This window comes from Rhinoderma darwinii, chromosome 1 (assembly GCF_050947455.1).
Source record: "Rhinoderma darwinii isolate aRhiDar2 chromosome 1, aRhiDar2.hap1, whole genome shotgun sequence".
Classification (NCBI taxonomy): domain Eukaryota; kingdom Metazoa; phylum Chordata; class Amphibia; order Anura; family Rhinodermatidae; genus Rhinoderma; species Rhinoderma darwinii.
The window spans coordinates 364,858,831-364,886,738 of NC_134687.1; the positions used below are offsets into that span (position 1 = coordinate 364,858,831).

General features: G+C 41.4%; 2 protein-coding genes across 6 annotated transcripts in view; one reads left to right on the forward strand and one right to left on the reverse strand.

The window, feature by feature from the left end:
• Window positions 1–2,902: 2,902 nt before the first annotated feature.
• On the reverse strand, window positions 2,903–27,660 carry CDC37L1 (cell division cycle 37 like 1, HSP90 cochaperone). Its single transcript, XM_075827528.1, has 7 exons — window positions 27,558–27,660; window positions 24,174–24,445; window positions 20,067–20,154; window positions 12,275–12,390; window positions 4,758–4,880; window positions 3,493–3,657; window positions 2,903–3,299 (listed from the first exon to the last, which is right to left on the reverse strand). The coding sequence occupies exons 2-7, from the start codon at window positions 24,438–24,440 to the stop codon at window positions 3,204–3,206; spliced, it is 855 nt and encodes a 284-aa protein (XP_075683643.1). The 5' UTR covers window positions 24,441–24,445; window positions 27,558–27,660; the 3' UTR covers window positions 2,903–3,203.
• SPATA6L (spermatogenesis associated 6 like) overlaps window positions 27,648–27,908 on the forward strand; it is a 107,247-nt gene continuing 106,986 nt past the window's right edge. The window contains exon 1 of one of the 5 annotated variants that reach the window (XM_075827515.1): window positions 27,648–27,856. The gene's annotated coding sequence lies outside the window, so the exon portion shown is untranslated. Of the gene's footprint in view, window positions 27,865–27,908 lie in introns of all 5 variants that reach the window. The other 4 variants (XM_075827498.1, XM_075827488.1, XM_075827478.1 and 1 more) reach the window with 4 other exon arrangements.

Here is a 27,908-nt window from a genome sequence, read left to right on the forward strand (position 1 = left end):
GCCTCATGACGTACACACTATCCCTCCATGTTTCACTCACTTGCACCCCATTATCCATTTATTTCTATTGAGGCACTTCATTTATTACTGCCCCCTATATTTCACTTATAGTATTACACTTGCACACACACTATTCATTTATTATTTCTTACTACACATCCCATGCACCACACACCACTCCCCTCAAGACCAGTAGGAGTGGCTATTATTATTTAAAGCACCTGCTCGCCCTTTCATCAGCATTTCTGACCTGGCTGTGTCCATTTGTAAGTATGGCCTTTTTCGGTGGTTTTGTATATGTCCCTGTGTTTTTATCGGTTCTGTTTGTGCATCAGGAACGTTCTGTTCCAGTTTAGGAGTTAGGGACTCGCAAGTCTGGGGATCCTTGTCGTGGATTGCGAGCTTGCGTCCTTTTGGCCAAAATGATTACCAATACCCCAGGTATTATTCATTATTATGTATATTCGCTTCTCTTGGACACAGCCGGGTCTTTGATGCTGGGAGAGCATGGTGTGTTGTTGTTTGGCATAGCAAGCAGGGTAGCCCGCTCTATGAATTATCAAGGCGTCACAAATAGGCTTCTACCTGGCTATACACGTTGTGCCTCATGACGTACACACTATCCCTCCATGTTTCACTCACTTGCACCCCATTATCCATTTATTTCTATTGAGGCACTTCATTTATTACTGCCCCCTATATTTCACTTCTAGTATTACACTTGCACACACACTATTCATTTATTATTTCTTACTACACATCCCATGCACCACACACCACTCCCCTCAAGACCAGTGGGAGTGGCTATTATTATTTAAAGCACCTGCTCGCCCTTTCATCAGCATTTCTGACCTGGCGGTGTCCATTTGTAAGTATGGCCTTTTTCGGTGGTTTTGTATATGTCCCTGTGTTTTTATCGGTTCTGTTTGTGCATCAGGAACGTTCTGTTCCAGTTTAGGAGTTAGGGACTCGCAAGTCTGGGGATCCTTGTCGTGGATTGCGAGCTTGCGTCCTTTTGGCCAAAATGATTACCAATACCCCAGGTATTATTCATTATTATGTATATTCGCTTCTCTTGGACACAGCCGGGTCTTTGATGCTGGGAGAGCATGGTGTGTTGTTGTTTGGCATAGCAAGCAGGGTAGCCCGCTCTATGAATTATCAAGGCGTCACAAATAGGCTTCTACCTGGCTATACACGTTGTGCCTCATGACGTACACACTATCCCTCCATGTTTCACTCACTTGCACCCCATTATCCATTTATTTCTATTGAGGCACTTCATTTATTACTGCCCCCTATATTTCACTTATAGTATTACACTTGCACACACACTATTCATTTATTATTTCTTACTACACATCCCATGCACCACACACCACTCCCCTCAAGACCAGTAGGAGTGGCTATTATTATTTAAAGCACCTGCTCGCCCTTTCATCAGCATTTCTGACCTGGCTGTGTCCATTTGTAAGTATGGCCTTTTTCGGTGGTTTTGTATATGTCCCTGTGTTTTTATCGGTTCTGTTTGTGCATCAGGAACGTTCTGTTCCAGTTTAGGAGTTAGGGACTCGCAAGTCTGGGGATCCTTGTCGTGGATTGCGAGCTTGCGTCCTTTTGGCCAAAATGATTACCAATACCCCAGGTATTATTCATTATTATGTATATTCGCTTCTCTTGGACACAGCCGGGTCTTTGATGCTGGGAGAGCATGGTGTGTTGTTGTTTGGCATAGCAAGCAGGGTAGCCCGCTCTATGAATTATCAAGGCGTCACAAATAGGCTTCTACCTGGCTATACACGTTGTGCCTCATGACGTACACACTATCCCTCCATGTTTCACTCACTTGCACCCCATTATCCATTTATTTCTATTGAGGCACTTCATTTATTACTGCCCCCTATATTTCACTTATAGTATTACACTTGCACACACACTATTCATTTATTATTTCTTACTACACATCCCATGCACCACACACCACTCCCCTCAAGACCAGTGGGAGTGGCTATTATTATTTAAAGCACCTGCTCGCCCTTTCATCAGCATTTCTGACCTGGCTGTGTCCATTTGTAAGTATGGCCTTTTTCGGTGGTTTTGTATATGTCCCTGTGTTTTTATCGGTTCTATTAAAAATATCTATGTTTTTTCAGAAAAAAAAAAGTAGGATTTTTCATTTTTACAGACTAATTCCAATATATTTAGCGAAAAACCTGTGTGGTCAAAATGCTTGAGGGGTGTAGTTTCCAAAATGGGGTAACTTTTGGTGTGTTTCTTCTGTTTTGGCACCACAAGACCTCTTCAAACCTGTCAAGGTGCCTAAAATATATTCTAAAAAAAGGAGGCCCAAAGTCTACTAGGTGCTCCTTTGCTTCGGAGGCCTGTGTTTCAGTCTAGTAGCACGCTAGGGCCACATGTGGGAGGCCCGGAAGGCCGGACTGGAGGAAGAAGCAGGTAAGTTAACTTTTAATACTATTAACTCCAGCGGTAGTCACTGTCCCGTGTGCTGAAAGAGTTACTGCCGATCAGTTAACTCTTTCAGCACCCTGGTCAGGGACTATCCCCTGACGTCGCCTAGCAACGCTCCCGTAATTACGAGTGCACACACGTAGCCACCCGTAATTACGGGAGCCCCATAGACTTCTATGGGCTGCCCGTGCCGTAATTACGGCCTGAGATAGGACATGTTCCATATTTTTCAACGTGGCATGGGCACCTTCCCGTAAGCAAACGGGAAGGTACCCGTGGCCAATAGAAGTCCATGGGCCCGTAATCACGGCCGTTTTTACATTTGTGTGCATGAGGCCTCACGAAGTAAAGTATGCATGCATCTAGTTTTGAAAAACAAAATCCTGTTGATGGTGGTATAAACAAACAAAAAATAGCATTCCAAATCAGCACGTAAAAAGCTCTATATTTCTTTATTAAAGTTTTTAATACTTGTTCTCATAAAACCATGGTGAAGATTGAAGGCAAAACTACTATTGGCAGAAGCACTGCATTTAGTTCCATTCTTCTGTCTGACATGGAAAAATAGCAGCAAAATGTTCACAATAAAAGACACCACAAACGGTTGTCGGGATTTTACCCATTGGAAGAAAAAAAGAAAATCAATAAATAAAGTGCAGCATTGTATATTATTATGGTCACTGATAAGAACATAGCCACACTAGTTCATGTAGCAATAATGGCTGAAGAAGAAATTATAGCATATCCATCATCTTTGTTTCCTCTTCCCCTATCTGCTCCATAAGGTTGACAGGATCCATACTAGTATTTAGATGACACTGTGGAATATCCTGTGTTCAGTGAGAAAAGTTAAAAAGTGGAATTAGTATTTTTTTTATCAAAGACAAAATAACAATGCCACCAACTGAAATGCCTAACAACATTACAACTGCCCAATCAGTAGGTGGCGCTGTTTATGTACAATGTATTGCAGATACCTTACTAAGAAAATTTCACATGCTGAACACACATGTTCATACATACCTGTTGGTTAAAACGCTGTGTTGTCATATGTCCAAAGTCTAATTGAAAAGATACATTCTGTCCCATTGCCGTTGAACATCTCTGAGATTCCGTGTGTATTCGAACTCTTGATTTAAATGCTTCAAGCTCACTTTTGAAAGCTTCAAAATACCCTTGTTCCTCGCCCTACCAAGAAATATGGAAACATGAATTATAAGCTTATTATTCCATTTACTCTAATAATTCTATTTTCAATGACAGACATATAAATTAGTTCAAGCCTGCACATACAAATATATGCCTGCAGCTGCCACTAGAGGGAGTGTGGGAGCTCATATATTGAACTCAATCCGGATATGAAATAACAGTATGCAATGAGCTGCTAACTTAACTCTAATGACGGCTGCATTTTGGTAAAGATATTGGCATTTCTCTATTCAGAGGTGGTGGTCATGTTTGCAAAAGTGACAGCAGGAAGGGCAGTCATATTAGTGGTCATGATTTAATTAGCTTCTCAGAAACTGTTGTTAATATGTTCAAAGTGAGTTTTAGCATTAGTTGCTGAGAAGATGAACGTGACCTCCAATAACCAAATGTATGTAGGTAATTTCATGGTAATTATTTATACTTCATACACATAAAGTGTAGCGATGTTTGTCCTGCGTGGGCTGCGGCAGGCAGGACATATACAATGCACGCTTTGTCTGCCTTCCGAGATTTCTTCAGCAATGTAGGACTAACTACAATACCAGTCTCAATAGAAAGTCCAAGAGCCCGTACACCAATTGCTCGGCTTTCAGAGAAAAGCCGATCAAAAAGGAAGCGGCTCAGCGCCAAATTGAGCACTTCTGCAGCTTCGTTTTACCAATTGGTGGGGGTCTCAGTGCTCAGAACCCCACCGATCAAAACTTCTGACATGTCACTATGTTTAAAGTTTAGTTGCCCTTTAACATTTCTACATAAAAGTGCATTTTCCTTATATACTTGTTAGGGCTATGGTGTTTACATTTTTTTTTTTTTGTACAGAGCATGTTACCATGGCATCCCCATACAAAATAATCTCACCTGCCCGTTGAGATCAACAGGGGGCAGGTCTGTTTTGCTTACAACTATATATGACTCATTTAACCTGAAGAAGAGATATTTTCAAATAGAGCTGTGATATGCAATCTCACAATATGACCCATAAACCAAAAAAGATTTTGCACCCTTGATCAATACAATGTACTGAATGAGATTTTGGCAAAAACATGTAAATACCCAGCTTAAGACAAGCAAATACGTACTTTGGCCTTTTGGAAAAATAACCGAAAACATCCTCTAGGATCCAGATTACAACTCTTGGCCATTTCAATAATAAACTGCATGACAACTGCTTGATGAGCTACTTGTTCCATAAGTGCTTTCTTCTGGGGGTAAAAAAAAAAGGAGATATTACATAAAACTGCAGAAGAGCCATGCACAGTATCATTCACATTTTCTCATACTAAAGGCTATGTACACCTTTGAAATCTTTTTTTTTATTAACAAAAATGTTTGTCATTGTGAATGGTGCAACTTTCTAAATACTTCTTATTGAATTATATACCGTTATCTAAATTTTACTTTTTGAGATATAGCTGCTTTGTATCCTGTATACAGAGCAGCTGTATCCAGCGCTGAAACCTGTATCAGTGGAACTGACAGGTTCAGTGACAGTGGATCAAGCAGGATCCACCTGTTATCGATCACATCTAAGCTATGAACTTAGATGTGATCGGCAACGGCTCGATTCTATTTCATTATGTTATTACATTATACAGGGATTTTGTAGGTCTCAAACATTTGTCGGCTGTCTATTTGAATGATACTAGATAACAACATAAAACAAACACAAGACTGCAGTATATGACAATCCAAATAGATATAACCTAAAAAAGCCAACTTCCTATTGGAAACCACAATTACATCTTCAATAAAAATAGGCAAAATTATTTGACACAATTTTGTGGAAGAACCAAGCATACTTTTTTGGTGTTTAGAAATGGTTCTTCCAATGGGGTGAAGAGAGGTCATTAAAAACTTAAAGGGAATGTGTCGGTAGAAATGTTTTTTTTTTAATTTTTTTTTAGTTAAACAGTTAGTGTATACATGATTAGACATTGTTATAATTTTTTCACAAGTCAGGAAATATTATAAATTAGATTCTAATTTATAACATTTCCCTGTGCTGGTCCCTAGAGGGAGCAATTCCCAAAATTGCAGCATTGGCATGTGGTAAAGCAACCACATTGCTTTATGCTGCAAATTTGGTGTAAACACACACGCTCTAGTGAGCTCACAGAATCCCCCCTCCTTTATCCTGGCTAGTGCCAGGAGAAAGGAGGGGATTGAATGTTCAAGCCTCCTACACTGTGTGCCGCCATTTTTTGAGCGTATACACAGTGTAGTAAGCTTACATACAGTGGTAATCACACACTAAAACACGAACATACATAGACATAACTTACCTGCTCCTGCCGCTCCCTCCGCTCCTAGTGCTTGCTTCAGAACACATGTCCGGAAGCCGCGACCGGAAGTAGTCATCTTACTGTACGGCCGCGGCTTCCGGTCCACAAGAAAATGGCGCCGGATGTCGCTCGGGCCGAAGACCTTCCATTTGGACTGTGTGGGAGCGGCGCATGCGCCGTTCCCACACAGACGGCGTACACCATAGTGAATGGAACGGCTCCCGTTAGCATTCTCTATGGGGATGTATGTGCCGTATTCCATCTCTGTATGTGTCGTTAATCGACACATACAGCGATGAAAAAAAAAATGGCAGCCCCCATAGTGAAGTAAAAGTTTGAAAAAAAATAAAAAAATAAAAAACACAAACACACAAATAAATATTTTTTTTTTTTAATGAAACACTAAAAGCAAATTGATCTAAAATTTTTTTTTGCCGCGACACCCTTCCTTTAAGGCAGCCATAGCCATGAAGATAAATCTTTACGTAATCTACCACGTAATAAAACGGACTGAGAGTTGCCCATGTTTTCCTAGGGTTGAGCAGTATTTTGTCCCCTCACCCTCTGAATGATGTCAGGTCAGGAGGAGAACGCAAACGGACAAGGTCCACTTATTAACGTAACATGTTCTACTTGAACTACTCGGCAGCAGTATGTATATAATATGTGCAGCCTATTGCCTTAGCTTTTTCAATTATACAAAGTTAGCGCAGCTATAGGTGACATATTAAATATATATAGTATGTGTGTCTATTAACACAGAAAAATACAGTATATTATTGAAGTCTCGACATAATGTTTACTGCTTTCGGATGTTAGGGTATGTGCACACAGCATTTTCTGTCGAGCAGAAAAAAATCAGTCTCAAAATTACAGATTTTTGGGGCAGATTTTGAAATGCAAGTGTTTTTTCACTCCTTTATTTAGGTCAAAAACCATGTAAGAAAAAACTTTCCAAACGAACCGCTCTTAGGCCCCATGCACACGACCGTCTTTTTTATCTGCAATTACGGATCCGTAAATGCGGATAAAATACTGACACATTAATTTCTATTGGCCACGGACACCTTCCTGTATATTTCTGGGTGTGTCTGGGCCATAAAAATTAGCTGCAAAAAAATAGGACATGTCCTATTTTTCTAATTTACGGATCGTGCTCCTATACTTATTACTGTGAGCACGGTCCGCAAATGCGGGTGACACTCCCCGGCTTGTCTGTGCAGTATTTACGGACTGTAAATACTGCACTGACGTGTGCACGGGGCCTAAGATAGGGTATGACACATTTTCATTTTCCGCGAGCGGACAAAAAATGCCCATGAAAACAAACGCATTTACCTCCCATTGATTTGAGGGAGATTTGGTGCACGGTTTCAGAGTCAATATCTGCCATGAGAACAGGGCGTTAGAGGAAAAACAGTAAATAATTTAGTGCTTCTTATTTTATTATTTTCTCTGTATTTCCACCAAAATCATGCTAGAAACCACAACATAAAATTATTATCTAGCTCATTGTGGCAAAATGTATTATGTCCTTCAACCATGTGAGTCAATGCAATGTGCAATATCTTACTGTATGTTGGTATTAAAGAATGTATACCTACCTTAAAGGGGTTTTCCCATCAGAGACATTTGACATATCCACAGGATATGCAACAAATGTCAGATAGATGGGGGTCCCTCTTGAATGGGGCCCCCTAAACCCTGTTCCACTGCATTGTGTTGTGGCTGAAGCGTTTTGATTCCCGACCATAAATTATGGAAACAGATTAGCTCATTGATCTACGCTGTTTCCTTAAGTCCCATCGAACTGAATGGTAGTTACGGAAAAAGCGTAGCTCGCATAGCACGCTGGTTCCGTAACTGCCACTCCCTACTATGTAGGGCTGGGCAATTAATAAAAAAAATTCAGTGCAATTAATCGACGTCATCTTGCGAATTTTGGTTTTATCAATTACTTTTTCCCGGTTAAAACTGTATCTGCATCTTCAGGACACAGATACAGTTGAATCCAATGGTAGAGCAGGGGATCTGCTCTACAATTCACTAGGTATTGCTGGACGCGAGGCAGTGACATCATCGCCGTGCTGCACAGACCAGAGGGATCTTCTCCACTCGTCATTGGAACGGGGTTAAGCGAGTATGTATATTATTTTTATCAGGTACTATTGGTGACAGCTGTGGGGGTCTTTATAATGTGTGGGATGCAGCTATGGGGGAAGTTATGGGGGCATTATACTGTGAGGGCAGCTATAGGGGCATTATACTGCATGGAAGTCAGTTATGGGGGCATTATTCTATGTAGAGGCAGCTATGGGGGGCAGTTATGGGGTCATTATACTGTGTGGAGGACAGTTATAGGGGCATTGTGTGTGCAGGCAGTTATGGGGGCATTATACTGTGTGGATGGCAGTTATGGAGGGCAGTTATGGGCGGCATTATACTGCGTGAGGGCAGCTACAGGGGCATTATACTGCATGGAAGTCAGTTAGGGGACATTATACTATGTAGTGGCAGCTATGGAGGCATTATACTGTGTGGAGGGCAGTTATGGGGGGCATTATACTGTGGGGAGCACTATGGGGGCAATATACTGTGTGGAGGCAGTGTCATATTATATACAGTAGTATATGGGAGGCTCATGGGATAAATATTAATTCAATGGCATAGCATGCAAATAGGGGGCATGGCATGCAAAAAGGGGTGTGGCCGAAATAATCATTCAATAATCATAATCGAGGTTACATGTACAATTAATCGTGACTTTTATTTAGGTCATAATTTCCCAGCCCCACTACTATGGGAATTACGGAAACAGCGTAGCTCCTGTGGATATGTCATAAATTTCTCTGATGGGAAAACCCCTTTGAATGGAAACCTTTCATTTGTAAAATGGGCAATACAATTGTATTCTATAATACAAGATTCTTATTTAATTTATACCCACATCCATCAGGGTTGACATACACTGGTGTGTTGGTTTAGCCAAAGACAGAAAACTTACCTTTACGACAACACACTCCAACATGACCCAAATATAATTAATCATTTTAGTTTTAACTAAGCATGATAACAGAGTGTAATAAACTTTCCCTTGCACAGATATGCATCATGTTTTGATTCCGTTGTTTCCTAACCCCTTAAAGGACATGGACAATTTTGACCTCGAGGACAGAACAATTATTTTTCTTTTCCTATTTGCATCCCGGAGCTCATAACTTTTTTATTTTTTGTCTGACGTAGCTGTATGAAACTTTTTTTTTTGCGGGACAAGATATACGTTATGTAGGAGCCATGTTTTGGTACATTTACATTATGGTTTAATTTCTATACATTTTTATTTTGGCAAAAATGCAGGAAAAAAAAAAAAAAAAAAAAAGCAGTTCCGCTGCAGTTTTAATTTTTACAGCATACACCAATTATCATAAATAATACTATAAATGTGTTGTGAAGATTGTTACGGTCATGGCGATACCAAATACGTGTATATTCTTTCATGTTTTGGGACTTCTATTTTGTAACGTTTATTATTAGTAAAAATGTGCATTTGTGTGTATTTTTTTATTTACGGATTTTTTATTTAACATTACTTTTTTTTTTTTTTTTTAATCCCTTAGGGGGCTTTTTATTTATTTTTAACTTTAATGTACTGGCATACATCTGTATGCTAGTACATTAGCCTGTGTACTGATAGGTATGCCCAAACAACTGCCTGTGTACTAAGTATGCCTTAACAGGAAATATGGTCAGATTAGGGATGTCACGATACCAGAATTTGGACTTCGATACCGATACTTAGTTTAGTATTGCGATTTCGATACCAATTTCGATACTTTGCCAACAGTAATAAAAAAAAAGTTCTTCCGTTTTCTGATGTGAGGCGCGAGGTGTGATGAATTTTGAATGCGCCTCACATTAATAGTAATTAATCCCATCATGTTTCTCAGTCATAATGGGTTAATGTGTGAGGTACATGATGGGGTTAATTACTATTAATGTGAGGAACATGGAGGTTAAATTCATCGCACCTCACATTAATAAGTGATAGAAAGCCGTGTTTATTTTATTTTTTTACAGCGTACACATCATAAATGATGCAAAAAAATTGTTGTGCAGGTTATTACGGCCGCGCCAATACTGAATGTGTGAAGATTTTATGTATTGAGACTTATTTTAATGTTTATTGTAAAAAAGGTGTATGTGTATTTTTTTATTTTATTTAACATTACTTTGTTTTTACTTTATTTTTAAACTTTAATGTACTGACATATATCAGCTACATGCCAGTACATTAGCCTGTGGACGGATAGCACACAGGCAGTTGTTAGGACATACCTCAGTATGCCCTAACAACAAGAAATATGGTAAGACAGTCCTGGGGTCCGTCAATAGACCCTGAGCTGTCTGGCCATATATGGTTGGCCCTCAATCGCGTCACAGGAATTCCCTGTGACGCGAACCATGGGCATCCCCCTTCTCATTTTCTCCTGAATGCCGCAGTCCGCTGTGATCGCAGCATTCAGGGGAATAACGGCAGAGATGAGAGGTGTCTCTGATCTCCGCCGTTATAGAGCGGGGCTGCGGCTGTGTAATACAGCCATTGCCCCGCTCCTGACAGGAAGTGCGCGCGCGGTCAGCATGAGGTGATGCGGCCGGCGCTGCACTAACGAGCGGCGGTTTAGGCACTGAAGACAGAACATGGGGGTGTTTTGTAGAGCGCCCGCCATGTTCTGTCTTCAGTGCCGCCGCTCATTAGTGCAGCGCCGGCCGCATCTCATCATCCTGACAGCGTGCACTTGTTATCAGGACTCAGGAGCGGGGCAATGGCTGAATTACACAGCCGCAGCCCCGCTCTCATACATTCATGTATTACTATACTTAGCTGTGCGGCTGCGCAGCTAGTATCGAAATACAGGAAATAGCGGTATCGAACCGTTTGGGGATGCAGAGTATCGAAACAGTATCGAAGTTTCGATGCATCGTGCATCCCTAGGTCAGACAGCCCAAAGGTCCTTCAATGTACCCTGGGCTGTCTGGCCACACAAGGTATGGCCATTGATCCCTGTGACGCGACCAAAGATCCTCCCTTCCCATTTTCCCTTTGAATGCTGCGATCTGCGGCAGAGAGAAGAGGTTTCTAATATCTCCGCCGTTGGGTACTTGTTGTGAAGGCGCGATCAGCATCACGTCTATGTTCGTCATGATGCAGCAATATCTAGCCGCTCATGATGAGCTTACACGTCATGTGTCGGCAACCAGTTAAAATCAGTAAAATTATAGCATAATAATAAACGTTGATGTGTAATCAATCCCTTAAGGACACGGCCAATTTTGGCCTTGAGGACAGAACAATTTTTTTATATTTCCCTCTTTGCATCCCGACGCTCATAACTTTTTTATTTTTTGCACGACGTAGTTGTATGAGACTTTGTTTTTTGCGGGACGAGTTGTACTTTATGTAGGTACCATCTTTTGGTACAAATACATTATCGTTTAATTTACATACATTTTTATTTTGGTGAAAATGCAGAAAAAAAGCAGTTCCGCTGCAGTTTTAATTTTTAATTTTTTTTTTTACACCATAAATAATGTTATACATTTGTTGTACAGGCTGTTACGGTCGTGGCGATACCAAATATGTCTATATTATTTCATGTTTTGGGACATTTTAAAAAGTTTATTTATTATAAAAAAAAAATGTGTTTGTGTATTTTTTGCACTTTTTATTTATTTAGCATAACTTTTTTTTTTTACATTAATTTAACTTTTTTTTTTAAATCCCATAAGGGATTTTTCATTTTGATTTTGTAACTAATGTACTGGCATAGATCTACATGCCAGTACATTAGCCTGTGTACTGATTGTACACAGGCAGTTGTTAGGACATACCTCAGTATGCCCTAACAACAGGAAATATGTTCAGACAGCCCTGGGGTCCTTCAATGGACCCTGGGCTGTCTGGCCGTACAAGTTATGGGCCTTGATCGCATCACAGTTATTTTCTGTGATGCAATCAAAGTGCAGTCCTCCCTCCTTGAACGCTGCGATCAGCTTTCATCGCGGCATTCAAAGGGTTAACGGCGGAGAGAAGATGTTTCTCTTCTCTCCGCTGTCAGAGCGGGGCTGTGGCTGTGTATTACAGCCGTTGCCCCGCTCTGGATCGCACGCACAGACGGCTGTCACACAGGACGAGAATGCTCGTCCTAATGCGCCAAGTACTCGCCGCTCAGGAGAATTCTCGTCCTGTGTCGGCAACAGGTTGAGCAGCAATCAGTTGACCCAGGTAATCCAAAATGGTGGCATTGAGATAATACCTGCTCACTTTCTAGATGGTAACACCACAGTAGTAGATATCTAGCAGTTTCTTCACAAACAAGATCAGGGCATTCCGACAGGAAACACTGGCTGTCATTCCATCTCCCAAGCATTCCTGGCAAGATGGAAAACATTAGTCATTTAGTACTTAATATTTAACAATACAAGTAGAGATTTAAAATAAAAACAAGAACAGAGCTCTTCTGTTCTTCAATGAAGCCTTAAGGCCCCAGCAAATTACAGTAGAATACATGTTATAGGGGTTTTAAACACCTCAGCTACACGTAGCAAAATAAATTAGACCGATTTTCAAATCCGCAACATGACCATTCTTTTGCGGAATGGCACAGATTTGCACAGGGGATTTCATACATTGTAATGCATACGGTGTAATCCTCGGCTAAAATCCTCATGTAACAAATGTAGATTTTTCAGGGAAATTTGTGGGGAAATCTGCGGCAGACAAATATATATTTTCTATTACACTGGGGCACACTTATTAATCTAAAAAAAGTGTAAGGTATAGTGTGCCATTTGTAATCTGGCCTCGGAAAATGATTGACAGATTTAACAAAAAGAATAATCAAGGGGGGAATGCGTTTGACATATTTGACATAAGATTCATCAAAGGAAAGGGGCATAAATAACTAGAATTGGTTGCTCCAGATGAAACCATTGTCCATAACGAGGTGGCATAAGGATGAGAAGTGCCTGGGAATCCCCACCAATTAAAAAATAACAATGACAAGTAGAGTTTGGTTTTTCCTTCCCTTACTACTTGCCAGGACTGTTTTCAGGGAACAGGACACATTCAGAGTGGGGGGCAGGCAAGGATAGAACACACACTGAAGTTTGCAATGGGCCTATGACTACTGGCAGGAAACTGCAGCAAATAAAAATGTAAAGTGACAGCGCACAGAGCCAAAATGAGACAACCCCTATATCATGTTCCCCCTGTAGGAATGAATAGGGAAAGCTAATGACTGGGCCAAAGACTAATGCTTAGGTGCATTCTGAAAACAGCATTGACACTTTTGGATCGTTCACCAGGCTGCATTCACACTCATCTGCAATTTCCCCAAAAAAATGCTGCAGCCAGGCGCAGTGGTAAAATATGAAAAAGTCTACATACACAGCTTTTTGGTTTGTGGCGTTTTTGGGGTCAGTGGAATTTTTTTGAAAAACGAAGGATGCTCTAGATATATTTATTTTTGCGCATTTCTTATAGGCTTCTCTATAGGACTTAAAAAACACCAGGGAAGTAGGAATTAGACCTACCGGTAATTGTATTTTCAGGACTCCATCATGACAGCACCACAGGAGGTTGCCCTATTGACCTCTATAGGGACAGGAAGACAGAGGTTAAAAGGCCCCTCCCACCACCCACTTGCCAGTGTTTTCCAATTACTACACCAGGATGGATGAAAACCTATTTTATTTCTAGGGATAATAACTGACATGTTACTTGCACAAATCAGAATTTCAATAAGGGAGGGAATGTAAGGGTGCGGTCATGATGGATTCCTGGAAATACAATTACCGGTAGGTCTAATTGCTATTTTCCAGTACATCCCTCATGACAGCACCACAGGAGCAATACCAAATTATAATGCTCAGGGCGGGACTACGGATTGGAGGACTTTCCGTCCAAAACTTAAATCCGTATCTGACAGAACATCTAGTATATAGTGTTTGCAAAACGTATGATGGCTTGACCAGGTGGCAGCTCTGCAGATCTGGTCCATAGAGTCTTCTCTTCTTTCTGCCCAGGATGCCGAAACTGCCCTCGTTGAATGGGCTTTAATGCCTTGTGGGGCACATAGTCCTTGGGACTTGTAGGCTTTTTGTATGGTAGTTTTTACCCATCTCGCTAGAGAGCCTTTTTTTCCTCTATTCTTTCCCCCATACAGGATAGATTTTTATCTGGTCTCCAAGGGAAGGTTCTGTCCAGATACTGAAGAATTGTTCGCCGGACATCCAGGCAATGGAATTTTTATTCTTGTTGGTCTTTAGGATCTGGACAAACGGAAGGTAGAATTATTTCTTGGTCTCTATGGAAGGTAGTAGATACTTTCGGAATAAAGCTTTAGAATGATCTTGTTTTCTTGAACTTTCAGGTAGGGTTCTATGACCGACAGAGATTGGATTTCTCCAATTCTTCTTGCTGATGTAATAGCGACTAAGAATGCAGCTTTTAGAGTTAAAAAATGCATATTAATCGTGTTGAGCGGCTCAAAGGGGGGGATCGCAAAGAGCCGTTAACACTACATTCAAATCCCAGGTAGGTACTGTATTTCTTTAGGGAAGGTTTCAATTTAGAAACTGCTTGAGTGAATCTTCTGATCCACCAATGTTCAGCTAAAGGAGTATTGAAAAAATTACTTAAGGCTGAAATCTGCACTTTTAAAAGGTACTAGGGCTAAGCCCTTTTTTGAATCCGGATTGCAAGAAATCTAGGATCCTCGCGATGTTGGGAAGAAAGGGATCTGGTCCCAGATCTCCATACCAGGAACAGAATTTCTTCCAAATTTTTTGATAGATTTTCGAGGTAACTTCTTTATGGCTTAATAAGATAGTTGAAATTACCTCGTCTGACAAACCGTGGTTTCTCAAGATCTGCCTTTCAGGATCCAGGCTGACAACTTCAGAGTTTCTATTCCTTAAAAGAATAAGGGACCCTGGGAGATAAGATTCTTCTTCAGGTATTTAGGATTGGAAACCAGATTCTTTTTGGCCAATAGGGAAGAATGATGATAAGTTTTGTAATATCTTCCTGGATTTCTCTTAATACCACTGGTATTGTAGGAAACGGAGGAAAGGCATAGGCCAGATCCATGTCCCAGGGTTGGGATAATGCATCTACCCCCAACGTGTTGTCTTTAAGATTTAGGGAGAAGAATGTCTCTACCTGGGAGTTTTTCCTTGTGGTAAATAGGTCTATTTGTGGATAACCCCACCTTCGGGTTAAGGACAGAAAAATTTCCCTGTTCAGGGACCATTCTCCAGGGTCTACTTTTTCCCGACTTAGGAAGTCTGCTGAGCCTTTTAGGTGGACCGCGGAAACCGATAGGACAGTTTCTTCTGCCCAACTAAAATTTTGTGCAGAGAGGGCCTGAAGACGAGTGTGTCTTGTTCCCCCCCTGATGGCGAAGAAAGGACACTGCTGTTACGTTGTCCGATAAGAATCTTACGTGCATCCCTTTTATGATGGGTGAAGCTCTTATGAATGTCTCCCATACAGCTTTTAGTTCTCTGAAGTTTGAGGACATGGTCCTCATCTGAACAGGCCATATGCCTTGAAAATGCCTGTCTTGGATCACTGACCCCCAGCTCTGTTTGCTGGAATCTGTGGTAATTACTACAGAAGGAGAAGTTCTCCAGGGGACCCCCTTGCTTATGTTCTTTGGGCAGAGCCACCAGTGGAGAGATGACTTCACTGTTTCGGAAATCTGAATTCAAGGAGTCCTGTTATTGATCCCACTGGGACAGGATCAGATTCTGTAAGGGTCTGGAGTGAAATGGACTCCATGGAATGGATTGGATGCAAGACATAATCAATCCCAACATCCGCATTCTTTCTCTTATGGAACAGGTGCTCTTTCCCCAAAATGTCCTCACTTCTGTCAGTAGAAGTATTTGTTTCTCCCTTGGGAGGAAGGAATGTTGAAGGGAGGAGTCTAGCAGCACTCCTAAGAAGACCTTCTGTTTTTGGGGAGGAAGACTTGACTTCTCGAAGTTGATTATCCATCCCAATTCCTGTAGTAGGGAGAGAACCTGTAGCTGATGGCTGTTTAGGATAGACGGAGTATCTGCTGTCAACAAGAAATCGTCTCAATATGGGATAATCACTTTGCTTTGAATTCTTAAGAATGCCATAACCTTTGTAAAAATTCTGGGGGCGGAGGAAATGCCGAAGGGGAGACAGACAAATTGGAAGTGGAGATCGGAAGGACCTTTCTGAATCGCAAATCTGAGGAATATCTGGTAAGCGGGGTGGATAGGGACGTGATAGTATGCATCCTTTAAATCGATTGTACACATTGACGTTTCTTCCCTTATTGGAGGAATAGTCGATCTGATAGACTCCATTTGAACTTGCGATATTTCACCCATTTGTTCAGTAACTTCAGGTTGATTATCGTCCTATAAAAGCCGCTTGGTATCTTGACCAAGAAGATTTTTGAATAGTGGCCCTTGAATCTTTCGTTGTGGGGAACTGGAATAATTGCTTTTAATCTTAGCAGTTTTTGGATGTCCAGGATAAGGATTTGATGAAGATCTCTTGATCGGTACCTGGTTATTAGAAATTTCTCTGGAGGAATGGAGGAGAATTCTATTTTGTACCCTTCTTCTATAATCTTTAGAACCCAAGGATTCTGGGTTACTCCGGTCCAGTTGGAATAAAAATTTAGGAGTCTTCCCCGCACACTCTTGGCGTCATTGCTTTGAGGGCTGAAATGAGTTAATGGGGTTGAGGAGATATCCTCGACCCCTTCCCCCCTTGGGGTAACTCCAGCGCCCGGACTTCCCTTTCCCTCTGTAGTTCTGCAAGGTTGCTTCCCTCTGTTGGCGAAACTTACGAAACTGAGGGGGCTTTTTAGGTTTCTCTTCTGGAAACCCCTTTTTTCTATTCGTTGCGCTCTCCAGCATGTTATCCAGGAGAGGGCCAAACATCAGAGATCCTGTAAATGGGATAGAACATAGTTTGTTTTTGGACTTCGTGTCTCCTGACCACATCTAGAGCCATAATGCTCTTCTAGCAGCATTTGAGAGCCCCATTCCTGGCAGCAAATCTAATGGATTCAGCTGATGCGTCTACCAAGAATCCGGTTGCCATTTTTAGTAAGGGTAGAGATTCTAATAGATCTTCTCTTGATGTTTTCATCATTAAATTGGTCTCTAGTTGGTTTAACCATATAAACATCAATCTTGCTACAGATGTGGCGGCGATATTTGTAGAGATTAAAGCGTATGCAGATTCCCAAGCTCTTTTCAGCAGCCCGTCTGCCTTCCGGTCCATGGGGTCCTTTAGCTGAGAGGAATCTTCTAAGGGGATTGCGCTTTTTTTTAGCAACCCTAGTTACTGGAATATCCACTTTTGAGATCTCATTCCAAGGTTTCGTGTCTTCTGGGTCAAAGAGAAGACTGTTTTTAAATTCTCTTGAGATGAAGAGTCTTTTTTCTGACTCCCATTCCACCATTTTCTTGAGATTTTCATTTACCGGAAAAATCTTTGTTTTCCTCTCCGTCATGCCTCCCAAACATCTCATCCTGGATGGTATGGGGTTGGTCTTCTTCGGGAATATCCATTGTCTCCCGAATTGCCTGGATTAAGGTATCGGACATCTCCGAAGGGAAGAATTTTTTTTTTTCTCCTGAGTAGATGAGGCTGAAGGCAAGAGTTCTTCTCCTTCTTCTAACTAACCCTCCGATAAGTAATAACACTCCTGCTCAGAGTCAGACCCCTAAGATGGTGGGCACCATTTTTGTTCCACCTCAGTCCGTGGCCTTTTTGCCCAGGAGTGTGACAGAGTTTCTTGAGGAGGGGTGAGGGAGGCTACTGACTGACTCACTTCCTCGCGAATCAGACATAAGTTCAGACATAAACGTCGGTTGTTCCTCTTTTAGAAGTTTTGCGATACAGTCTTGACACAATTGTTTCTTATGTGACTCTAGCAGTTTTTTCCCACAAGTCGCACATTTTTTAACCTACTTTTTATCAGTTTGTCTCTGAGAGGAATCTTTTTCCTAGAGAAAACAAAAGACAGGTAAAGTAAGGTGTACTTACATATGGAGTCGTAACCCTTACCCTAAGGCCGGATTTACACGAGCGTGTGCGTTTTGCGAGCGCAAAAGGTACTTAACAGCTCCATGTGTCAGCCGCGTATGATGCGTGGCTGCGTGATTTTCGCTCAGCTGCAATCATTTTGACACCCTGTTTGTACACAGAAAAGCATGTGGTGCTTTTCTGTTTTCATTCATAGTTTTTACTGCTATTGCGCGAATCACGCGCGTCACACGGAAGTGCATTCGTGTGCTGCGCGTGATTTTCACGCACCCATTGACTTCAATGGGTGCGTGATGCGCGAACAACACACAAATATAGGACATGTCGTGAGTTTTATGCAGCGGAAACACGCTGCGTGAAACTCACGGACAGTCTGCACGGCCCCATAGACTAACATAGGTCCGTGCAAGGCGCGTGAAAATCACGCGCGTTGCACGGACATATTACACGTTCGTCTAAATAAGCCCTAAGAAGTCTTAATGACGAGATTGATAAATCCTTTTCTTCTGTGGAATATGCCTCGTTTGATCAAGCAGTTAGTTTATTACGTGATTGTGGTCATAGGTCTGATTTGATATCAGCTTTCGCTAATAAAGCTCTATTATATGTTCGTCTGAATAAGCCCTAAGGGTGAAACTCACATGACGCTGGGACATATCTGGAATTCCGTCAGAACGAGGTAGTTCCATCACCGCAACAAGCAACAGTCAAATGCAATATCCAATCCACAAGATATATGCTTAAGGCTGTATATATAATTCCATGTTAGAGGTATTAGCTCTAACTACATACCTGCGCATGTCCCTTTAAATGTGGGCGTTTTTTGAATTTCCCGCCTTCCAAGATGGCCACGAACCGGAAGTAGCCCGGCGTCATTTCCAGTCGCGGCTATTCCATTGAAATGGTCACGAGGATATTACCGGCGCTACCAACCTATGGAGCCGCCGGTCCTCGCATGGTCACGCAGCCTCGGCCGAAGCCTGGCTTGGGAATCCCGAACCCCGCACACTACCGGAACCCTGCCTAGGATTTGTATGGTAGGTGTCTTGGTTGGGAGCTAAGGGACCTCTCGTTAGAGAGGTAATTAGCCTAGGCACATAGGAGGAATAGAAGGGAGCGTGCACAGACTCCCTGAACTCGCCCCTGCCCGAGTTTCTCCAGGAGCGACGTCTCTATGCTCCTGACCTTGTAGGGACAGGAAGAACACTGGCAAGTGGGTGGTGGGAGGGGCCTTTTAACCTCTCTGTCTACCTGTCCCTATAGAGGCCAATAGGGTAACCTCCCGTGGTGACGTCATGACAGATGTACTGGAAAAATGCATATACATAATTAAACGAAATAAAAAATCCCACAAAAACGCGTGTCACATGCAAATAACGCTGGCGTTTTAAATACTAGACAAAAACCTTGTGTGAAGAAGGCTTTAGGCTTTTTATACAACTTCACCTTTATAAAAAGGCACCATCTACCAAATTAAAGGCTATGTAAACCTTTGAAATGGATTATTTTATTTTATGTTTTATAAAAAGGCCAATAAGTGTGTTTTGTGCAACTTTATACTTAGTCTTTATTAGAAATTATTTTTACTATTCGAGATGCAGCTGCTTTGTATTCTGTATACAGAGCAGCTGTATTGTGTGCCAAGACCTGAAACCGTCAGGTCCGCAGAATCCACTTGTAATCGATCACATCTAAGTTATGAACTTAGATGTAATGGTTTACAGGTGGATCCTGCGTGACTGACCCTCTGACACTGAACCCGTCAGTACCGCTGACCTGACGGGTCCAGGATTCCACATAAGATACAGCTGTTCTATATGCAGAATACAAAGTAGCTGTATCTCAAAAACTAAAAAATAATTTCTAATAAAAACGAAATTATGAAGTTGCACAAAGCAGATAGACATTTTTATATAAAAATCCCTTTTAAAAGTGTACATAGCCTTTAAATGAAAGGAATACAGGAAACCGCATGAAATGGCACAATTGCATGGTCTACTTACCGAAATGTCGAATTTTTGCTTCATATTTCTGTATAAAAGACATTGATTCATCTTCAGCCTCATGATTTTTAACCTGATTAATAAAGCTCTGAGCAAAGGAGAGAAAAAAAATATATTATTTTTTTTTGTAATTAAATATGGATCTACAGGACAATAAACATTGAACAAATGGTATGAGGAGGATGAGACATCTTGTTATCCCTAGTGTACATCTTTCCATTTAAAGGATTCCAGATTAGGAATAGATGTTTTTATACAATGTAAAGCCATTGGAAATCCACACAACTCTCCCCTTTCAAACATATCTGCCAGCCTAAAATATGATTTTAGCATTCTCCAAATTTTGTGAGCTAGGGCTCATGACACAGGATTGACTTATTAACCAATATATCACAGATCAAAATGTAAAAAACAAACACACATACAAAAATAAATAAAAGAAAAAGCTTCTTTGGAGGTTCGAAGCCAAAGGAACCCTCTCAGGGATCGGTGAGTGGTACTGCCACACATTAGCATATACTGCCTTTTGCCTTCAGGGGACCTTCTTGTGGCTTCATTGTATATACCCTTATCACACATGGTTTTCACGCAGTTTTCAGATCAGTTTTTCTTTGAGGCAAAGCCAGAAGTGGATCCAGAAAAAAAGGAAAAGGTATATATATGTATAAAACAAAACGGATGCATCTCCTTTCTTTTGTATCCACTCTGTGTTTGGTTAAAACAAAACTGAGCCAAAACCTGTGTGTATAATCCTGGCCTTAGGGTATATATATATAATGCATAATGGTGAAAAGCCCCACCCCAGTGTCAGTCAGAAGTGTTAGTTATACATGTATACATATATAGAAGAGCTGAATTTATCATTTAACTCAATGGTGCTGCAGCATTTGTGAACTGATAAATCTGTGTGCTAATTTGGTTGTCTCTTTTTAAAGGGAATGGGTCGGTAGAATTTTTTTTTTCAGTTAAACAATTAGTATTTGAGTGATTACACATTGTTTTATTTTTTCACAAGTCAGGAAATATTATAAATTAGATTCTAATTTATAACATTTCCACGTGCTGGCCACTAGAGGGAGCAGTTCCCAAAATTGCAGCATGGTCACTGTGGTAAAGCAACCTCATTGATTTATGCTGCAAATTTGGGGTGGACACACTCTCCTCTAGTGTCCTCACACAATCCCCCCTCCCTTCTTCTGGCTAGTGCCAGGAGAAGGAGGGATTTGAAGGTCTTCAAACCTCCTACACTGTGCCGCCATTTTCTGAGCGACTGCACAGTCTATGAGGATTAGATACAGGGCTCAGCAGACAGTATCACACGAACATACACGAACATAATACACACATTACATACACGAACATAAATTACCTGCTCCCGCCGCCGCCTCCGCTGGTCTACGCTCCTTGCGTCTTCACTTCATTGAACATATGGCCGGAAGCCGCGGCCGGAAGTCGTCATCTTACTGTCCGGCAGCGGCTTCCGGTCCACATGAAAATGGCGCCGGATTTCGCTCTATGAACGACCTTCGTTTTGGTCTGTGTGGGAGCGGTGCATGCAGACGGCATACGCTTCTTTGAATGGAACGGTAGCCGTTCGCATTCTCTATGGGGTTGTATGTGCCGTATTCCATCTCTGTATGTGTCGTTAATCGACACAGAGATGAAAAAAAAAATGGCAGCCCCCATAGGGAAGTAAAAGTAAGAACACAGTAAAACTTTTAAACTCACAACACTAATAAATATAATTTTTGTTAATATTTTATTAAAAGCAATATAATAAAAAAAATAAAAAATTCATGACACCTTCCCGAGCGGCCCCACGATCACCTGACTGCTGCAGGTCCGGCTTCTCTATTCCCCATTGATCAATGGGGTAAGCCGCAATAATTAGTGATAAATGCTAGCCACTTAAACGATTGGTCAACTATGTAATGCATTGGTGGGCCGAGACCGCCAGAATGGGCTGCTCTTACATGGGAACCCTTTCCATGACGTCCATATGATCTGATAGATTACCTTTTTAAGTAAGGTAAAGGTTTACATGTGGTCCACAATTATAGAGCACATTGCCAAATGACAAACTCAGCTTTGCTACATCTGTACATATTCAGAAATTTCCAGGCTTTGGCCTAGTTCACAGTTTTTTTGGCGCTGTTTTTGACACAGAAACCGCGACAAAATACCCTCACATTGATTTGGCCCCCCCATGATTCGATCCTAGGGTGCTGATGGTAGTCATCGCAGCCTGAGAGCCTAATGAAGGCCAGAGGCATGGCTTAAGAGGAGAACGGAAAATAGCACAATACACTGCCATACATAAGTATGGCAGTGTATTGTACCAGCGATCTGAAGATTGCCTGTTAAAGTTCCCAAATGGAACTAAAAAAAAAATAGGCAAACTTCGTTAAAGATGATCTGTCACCTCTTCTGACATTTCTGTTTTAGTAAATACTTATATTCCCCATGAGATAACAATTCTGGAGCATCTTTTCTTAGAACTCTATGTTGTACCGTTCCGTTTTTCAGTACTTTATATGGTATAATAAAAAATGAAATTAATAACAACAACCTGTCCAAAAAAAACAAACAAGCCCTAATAAGGCTGTGAAGGCGAAAAAATAAAAAAATTTTATGGCTCTTGTAATGCGAGGAGGTAAAAACAAAAACTAAAAATGGCTGCAGCCAGAAGGAGTTAAAGGAGTTTCCCACAATGGACATAGGCCTGATTCGCACGAAAGTTGTATACGTACGTGTGCTGTTTGTTAAAAAAAACGGACAGCACACGGACCTATGCAATTTAATGGGGCTATTCAGACAGTTGTTTTTCATGCGGCATGTGTCCGTTGCGTGAAACTCACTGCATGTACTATTCTGGTCCGTTTTGCGGACCATGTCACTCATTGAAGTCTATGGGCGAGTGAAAATCATGGACAGCACAGGGACGTCATCTGTTTGCTGTCCGTGATTTATGCACCAGTTGCTAAAGAAATGAATAAAAAAATATGCACCAACGCGGACATGAAAAACGGATGCCACACGTTCCGTTGGCACACGGAACTGCAACGCATCAAAAACTGTGTTTTTTGTGGACGCAAAACGGACATGTTAGTGTGAATCTGGCCTTAATGCATGATCACTAGGGGCCCAACCACCGGGATCCCCACCTATCTATTGAAAGGGGTCCTGACCCTGTTCCTCCTCATTGAATGATCGCAGTGAGGAGGATTTTGAATAGAGGGCTGTTCGGGCATGTGTGTTGCCGCTTCATTCAATGTCTATTGGGCCGCCGGAAACAGCCAAGTGCTACACTCAGCTTCTCCGTTGGCCCTATAGACATTGAATGCGGTTTCCAAGAACATGCGTGACCGCTGCTCCATTAAAAGTACTCCTCAGTACGATCGTGTAGTGAGAAGTCGGGTCCTATTTTCTAGAGATCGGTGGGTGTCCCAGTGGTGGGGCCCCTAGCGGTCATATATTTATCACCTATCCTGAGGATAGGAGAGAAATGTCTATTGTGGGAAACATAGATATCAGTATTTCAGTTATGTATGAATTTGGTAACTTGTGGTATGTGTGTGTTGTTGTTTAATTTGCTTTTCATAATAATAATACTAAATAATAATAATAAGGGGTATCCATTAAAATATAGGTAAAATCTGTTTCTAAGGGCCTGTTCACATCACTTCGTTTCCGCTGAGGGGTTCCGTCTGAGGTTTCCGTCGGGTTAACCCCTCAGCGGAAAGTCAAAACGGAAACCTCCGCTTCTGTTTCCCTCACCATTGAACTGAATGGTGACGGAAACCTAGCTAATGGTTTCCGTCTGCCACCGTTGTGACAGGGTTCTGTCGTTTTGACTAAATCAATACCGCAGTCGACTAACACACCCTAAAGCACTGACACTGGCTAGAATACACAAATACTTTATTTCGAGCTACATACCTGTATTTATCTTTGGGTAATACGCAAAAGTTTGAGGTTTGGTCCCACAGTGAGGCTCTGAAGTACCGTAAATCCTGACTGAGATTTTTACACAGTTAAGCCAAGGACTAATGACTTTCTGTGGCTTCTAATGCTGGCGTACTTAATACTTAACTTAAGTTACAGTACCTTATTAAAAACATCTTGACTAAAGGCATCCGAAGAAGACATTCCCCAGTTCTCACCCAGTGGCAAAGCAGCTTCTTTCTGTCTCCATTCTTCCTCGCTGCGCTGAAGTTCTGACACCTCAGCCTCAGCTTTGGCATGCTCTTGATCTATAGATTCCGAATTATGAAGCGCCAAACTATTGAGTTTTTGTTGAGCCTCTGCCAAACTCCACATACATGCCATGGAGCTTCTGGAACCCTCATACTGCTGCTGGCAAGGATAATCCATGCCACCTATTTTGCATGAGAAAGAAATATATTTTTAAAATGTTATATACAGTGAGGGAAATAAGTATTTGATCCCTTGCTGATTTTGTAAGTTTGCCCACTGTCAAAGTCATGAACAGTCTAGAATTTTTAGGCTAGGTTAATTTTACCAGTGAGAGATAGATTATATAAAAAAAAAATAAGAAAATCACATTGTCAAAATTCTATATATTTATTTGCATTGTGCACAGAGAAATAAGTATTTGATCCCCTACCAACCATTAAGAGTTCAGCCTCCTCCAGACCAGTTACACGCTCCAAATCAACTTGGTGCCTGCATTAAAGACAGCTGTCTTACATGGTCACCTGTATAAAAGACTCCTGTCCACAGACTCAATTAATCAGTCTGACTCTAACCTCTACAACATGGGCAAGACCAAAGAGCTTTCTAAGGATGTCAGGGACAAGATCATAGACCTGCACGAGGCTGGAATGGGCTACAAAACCATAAGTAAGACGCTGGGTGAGAAGGAGACAACTGTTGGTGCAATAGTAAGAAAATGGAAGACATACAAAATGACTGTCAATCGACATCGATCTGGGGCTCCATGCAAAATCTCACCTCGTGGGGTATCCTTGATCCTGAGGAAGGTGAGAGTTCAGACGAAAACTACACGGGGGGAACTTGTTAATGATCTCAAGGCAGCTGGGACCACAGTCACCAAGAAAACCATTGGTAACACATTACGCCGTAATGGATTAAAATCCTGCAGTGCCCGCAAGGTCCCCCTGCTCAAGAAGGCACATGTACAGGCCCGTCTGAAGTTTGCAAATGAACATCTGGATGATTCTGAGAGTGATTGGGAGAAGGTGCTGTGGTCAGATGAGACTAAAATTGAGCTCTTTGGCATTAACTCAACTCGCCGTGCTTGGAGGAAGAGAAATGCTGCCTATGACCCAAAGAACACCGTCCCCACTGTCAAGCATGGAGGTGGAAACATTATGTTTTGGGGGTGTTTCTCTGCTAAGGGCACAGGACTACTTCACCACATCAATGGGAGAATGGATGGAGCCATGTACCGTCAAATCCTGAGTGACAACCTCCTTCCCTCCACCAGGACATTAAAAATGGCTCGTGGCTGGGTCTTCCAGCACGACAATGACCCGAAACATACAGCCAAGGCAACAAAGGAGTGGCTCAAAAAGAAGCACATTAAGGTCATGGAGTGGCCTAGCCAGTCTCCAGACCTTAATCCCATCGAAAACTTATGGAGGGAGTTGAAGATCCGAGTTGCCAAGCGACAGCCTTGAAATCTTAATGATTTACAGATGATCTGCAAAGAGGAGTGGGCCAAAATTCCATCTAACATGTGTGCAAACCTCATCATCAACTACAAAAAACGTCTGACTGCTGTGCTTGCCAACAAGGGTTTTGCCACCAAGTATTAAGTCTTGTTTGCCAAAGGGATCAAATACTTATTTCTCTGTGCACAATGCAAATAAATATATATAATTTTGACAATGTGATTTTCTGTTTTTTTTTTTTATATAATCTATCTCTCACTGGTAAAATTAACCTAGCCTAAAAATTCTAGATTGTTCATGTCTTTGACAGTGGGCAAACTTACAAAACCAGCAAGGGATCAAATACTTATTTCCTTCACTGTATATGCAACTAGTTACCAAAATAATGTTTTATTTATTCACGTTTTAGTCAGGAACTAGAAAAATACCACAGGGAAGGAATTATTTCACTCTCTATCCCCAATCTCAATCTGGAGACTTACTTTAACCACTTCATGCACCACAACGTAACTGTACGTCGAGGTGAGAACTAATTTCCCGCACCTTGATGTACAGTTACATTGCATTGAGTAGAATACAAGTGACATGTGGCTGCAATGACGAAGAGAACTCCAATCCAGACGTTTAAACCCTTAGATACTATGGTCAATAGCAACCGTGGAATCTAAGGACTTTAACAGAGGGAGGGGGCTCCATCGGCTCCAGCAGGGCACAATAATGGGGTGCCGATGGTAGTCATGGTAGCCTGGGCCTAATAAAGGCCCCTATGCATGCCATATGTATATGCCTATTAGTTTTACACTAACAGGCAATAATGCTTTGATATACTGAGTATACCAAAGCATTATAGAAGCGATCAGAAGATCGCATTGTATGTGGAACTAAAAAAAATATTGAATTATATTTTAAAATAATTTAATGAAGAAAAATATATGGTATCGCCGCAATGGTAATGAACCATATGACAAAGTTAACGTTATTTTAAACGCACGTTGAACGTCGTAAAAAAAAAAAACAGAACAAAACGGTAGTGCTGCTTTTTTCCCCCCAGAAAATAAGTTAATCAATAATTTAGAAGTACACCTAAATGGTTTTATTTACAAAAAAATAATTATTATGACTCGTCCTGCAAGAAACAAGAACACATAGGACTACGACGACGGAAAAATGTAAAACAGTTAAGAAATCTTAAAATGCGGCGACATAAAAATGATTTTTTTTTCCTATAATATGTGCAAAACCATACATATTTGGCATTGACGTAAGCGTACCGGCCTACAGAATAAAGGTAACGTTATTTATTCTGCACGGTAAGCATCACAAAGAACGAGCGGAATTGCTGTTTTGTTTTTTACATCCCCCCCCTAAAAAAGCTAATAAGAGTTAATCAATAATCTATATGTACTCCAAAATGGCTGTGTTAAAAAAAAATATGACTGGTCCCGTAAAAAACGAGCCCTCATAGACGAAAAACAATAACAAAGAATAGACTAGTCCTGAAGGGGTTAATACGCATGTGCCAAACCACGTGTCTTTGTCATTGATTACATTCTAATAGGAAACGTGACCATGAATGAGTGCACATGTGACCATTAACGGCTGGATGTTCTAAACACGATCAGTTTCCATTAAAATAAACAGATGACCACTGATCGATCACACGTTACAAAGTTAAAACACGCGAAGTACTTTCATTAATGCTGGCTGCGGAGGGGCAGGGTTTGTGACATACATGTTACATTCAAAGCATCCTGTGGTTACATAACCCTACAAAACATTACAACTATCAGGCTCATGCAGTTAAAACAGCCCCTAATGCAAATCACTCACTTACCTGCTAGCCAAAAACAACATCAAAAGGCATACACAACCGGACGTATAGCACACGCCCTTTCCGGCGGCCACAGCCAATGACGCTCAAGCTTCTAGATACCTCTGCCTCAACTAAGATGGCTTCCTCACTGCCGTACGTCATTGCAAGAGACACGAGAGAACGATGGGCTGCTCCTGATGACGACAGAGCAGTTGCTTGAAGATTACGCTGTTTGAGTTTCCATGGAGACGCGACGCTTCTGTGATACTAGGAAGCGTCGGGGAAGATACACTAGTCCTTCTATCTGTATAATATATTCTGTATGTATGTATGTATGTATGTATGTATGTATCTATCTATCTATCTATCTAT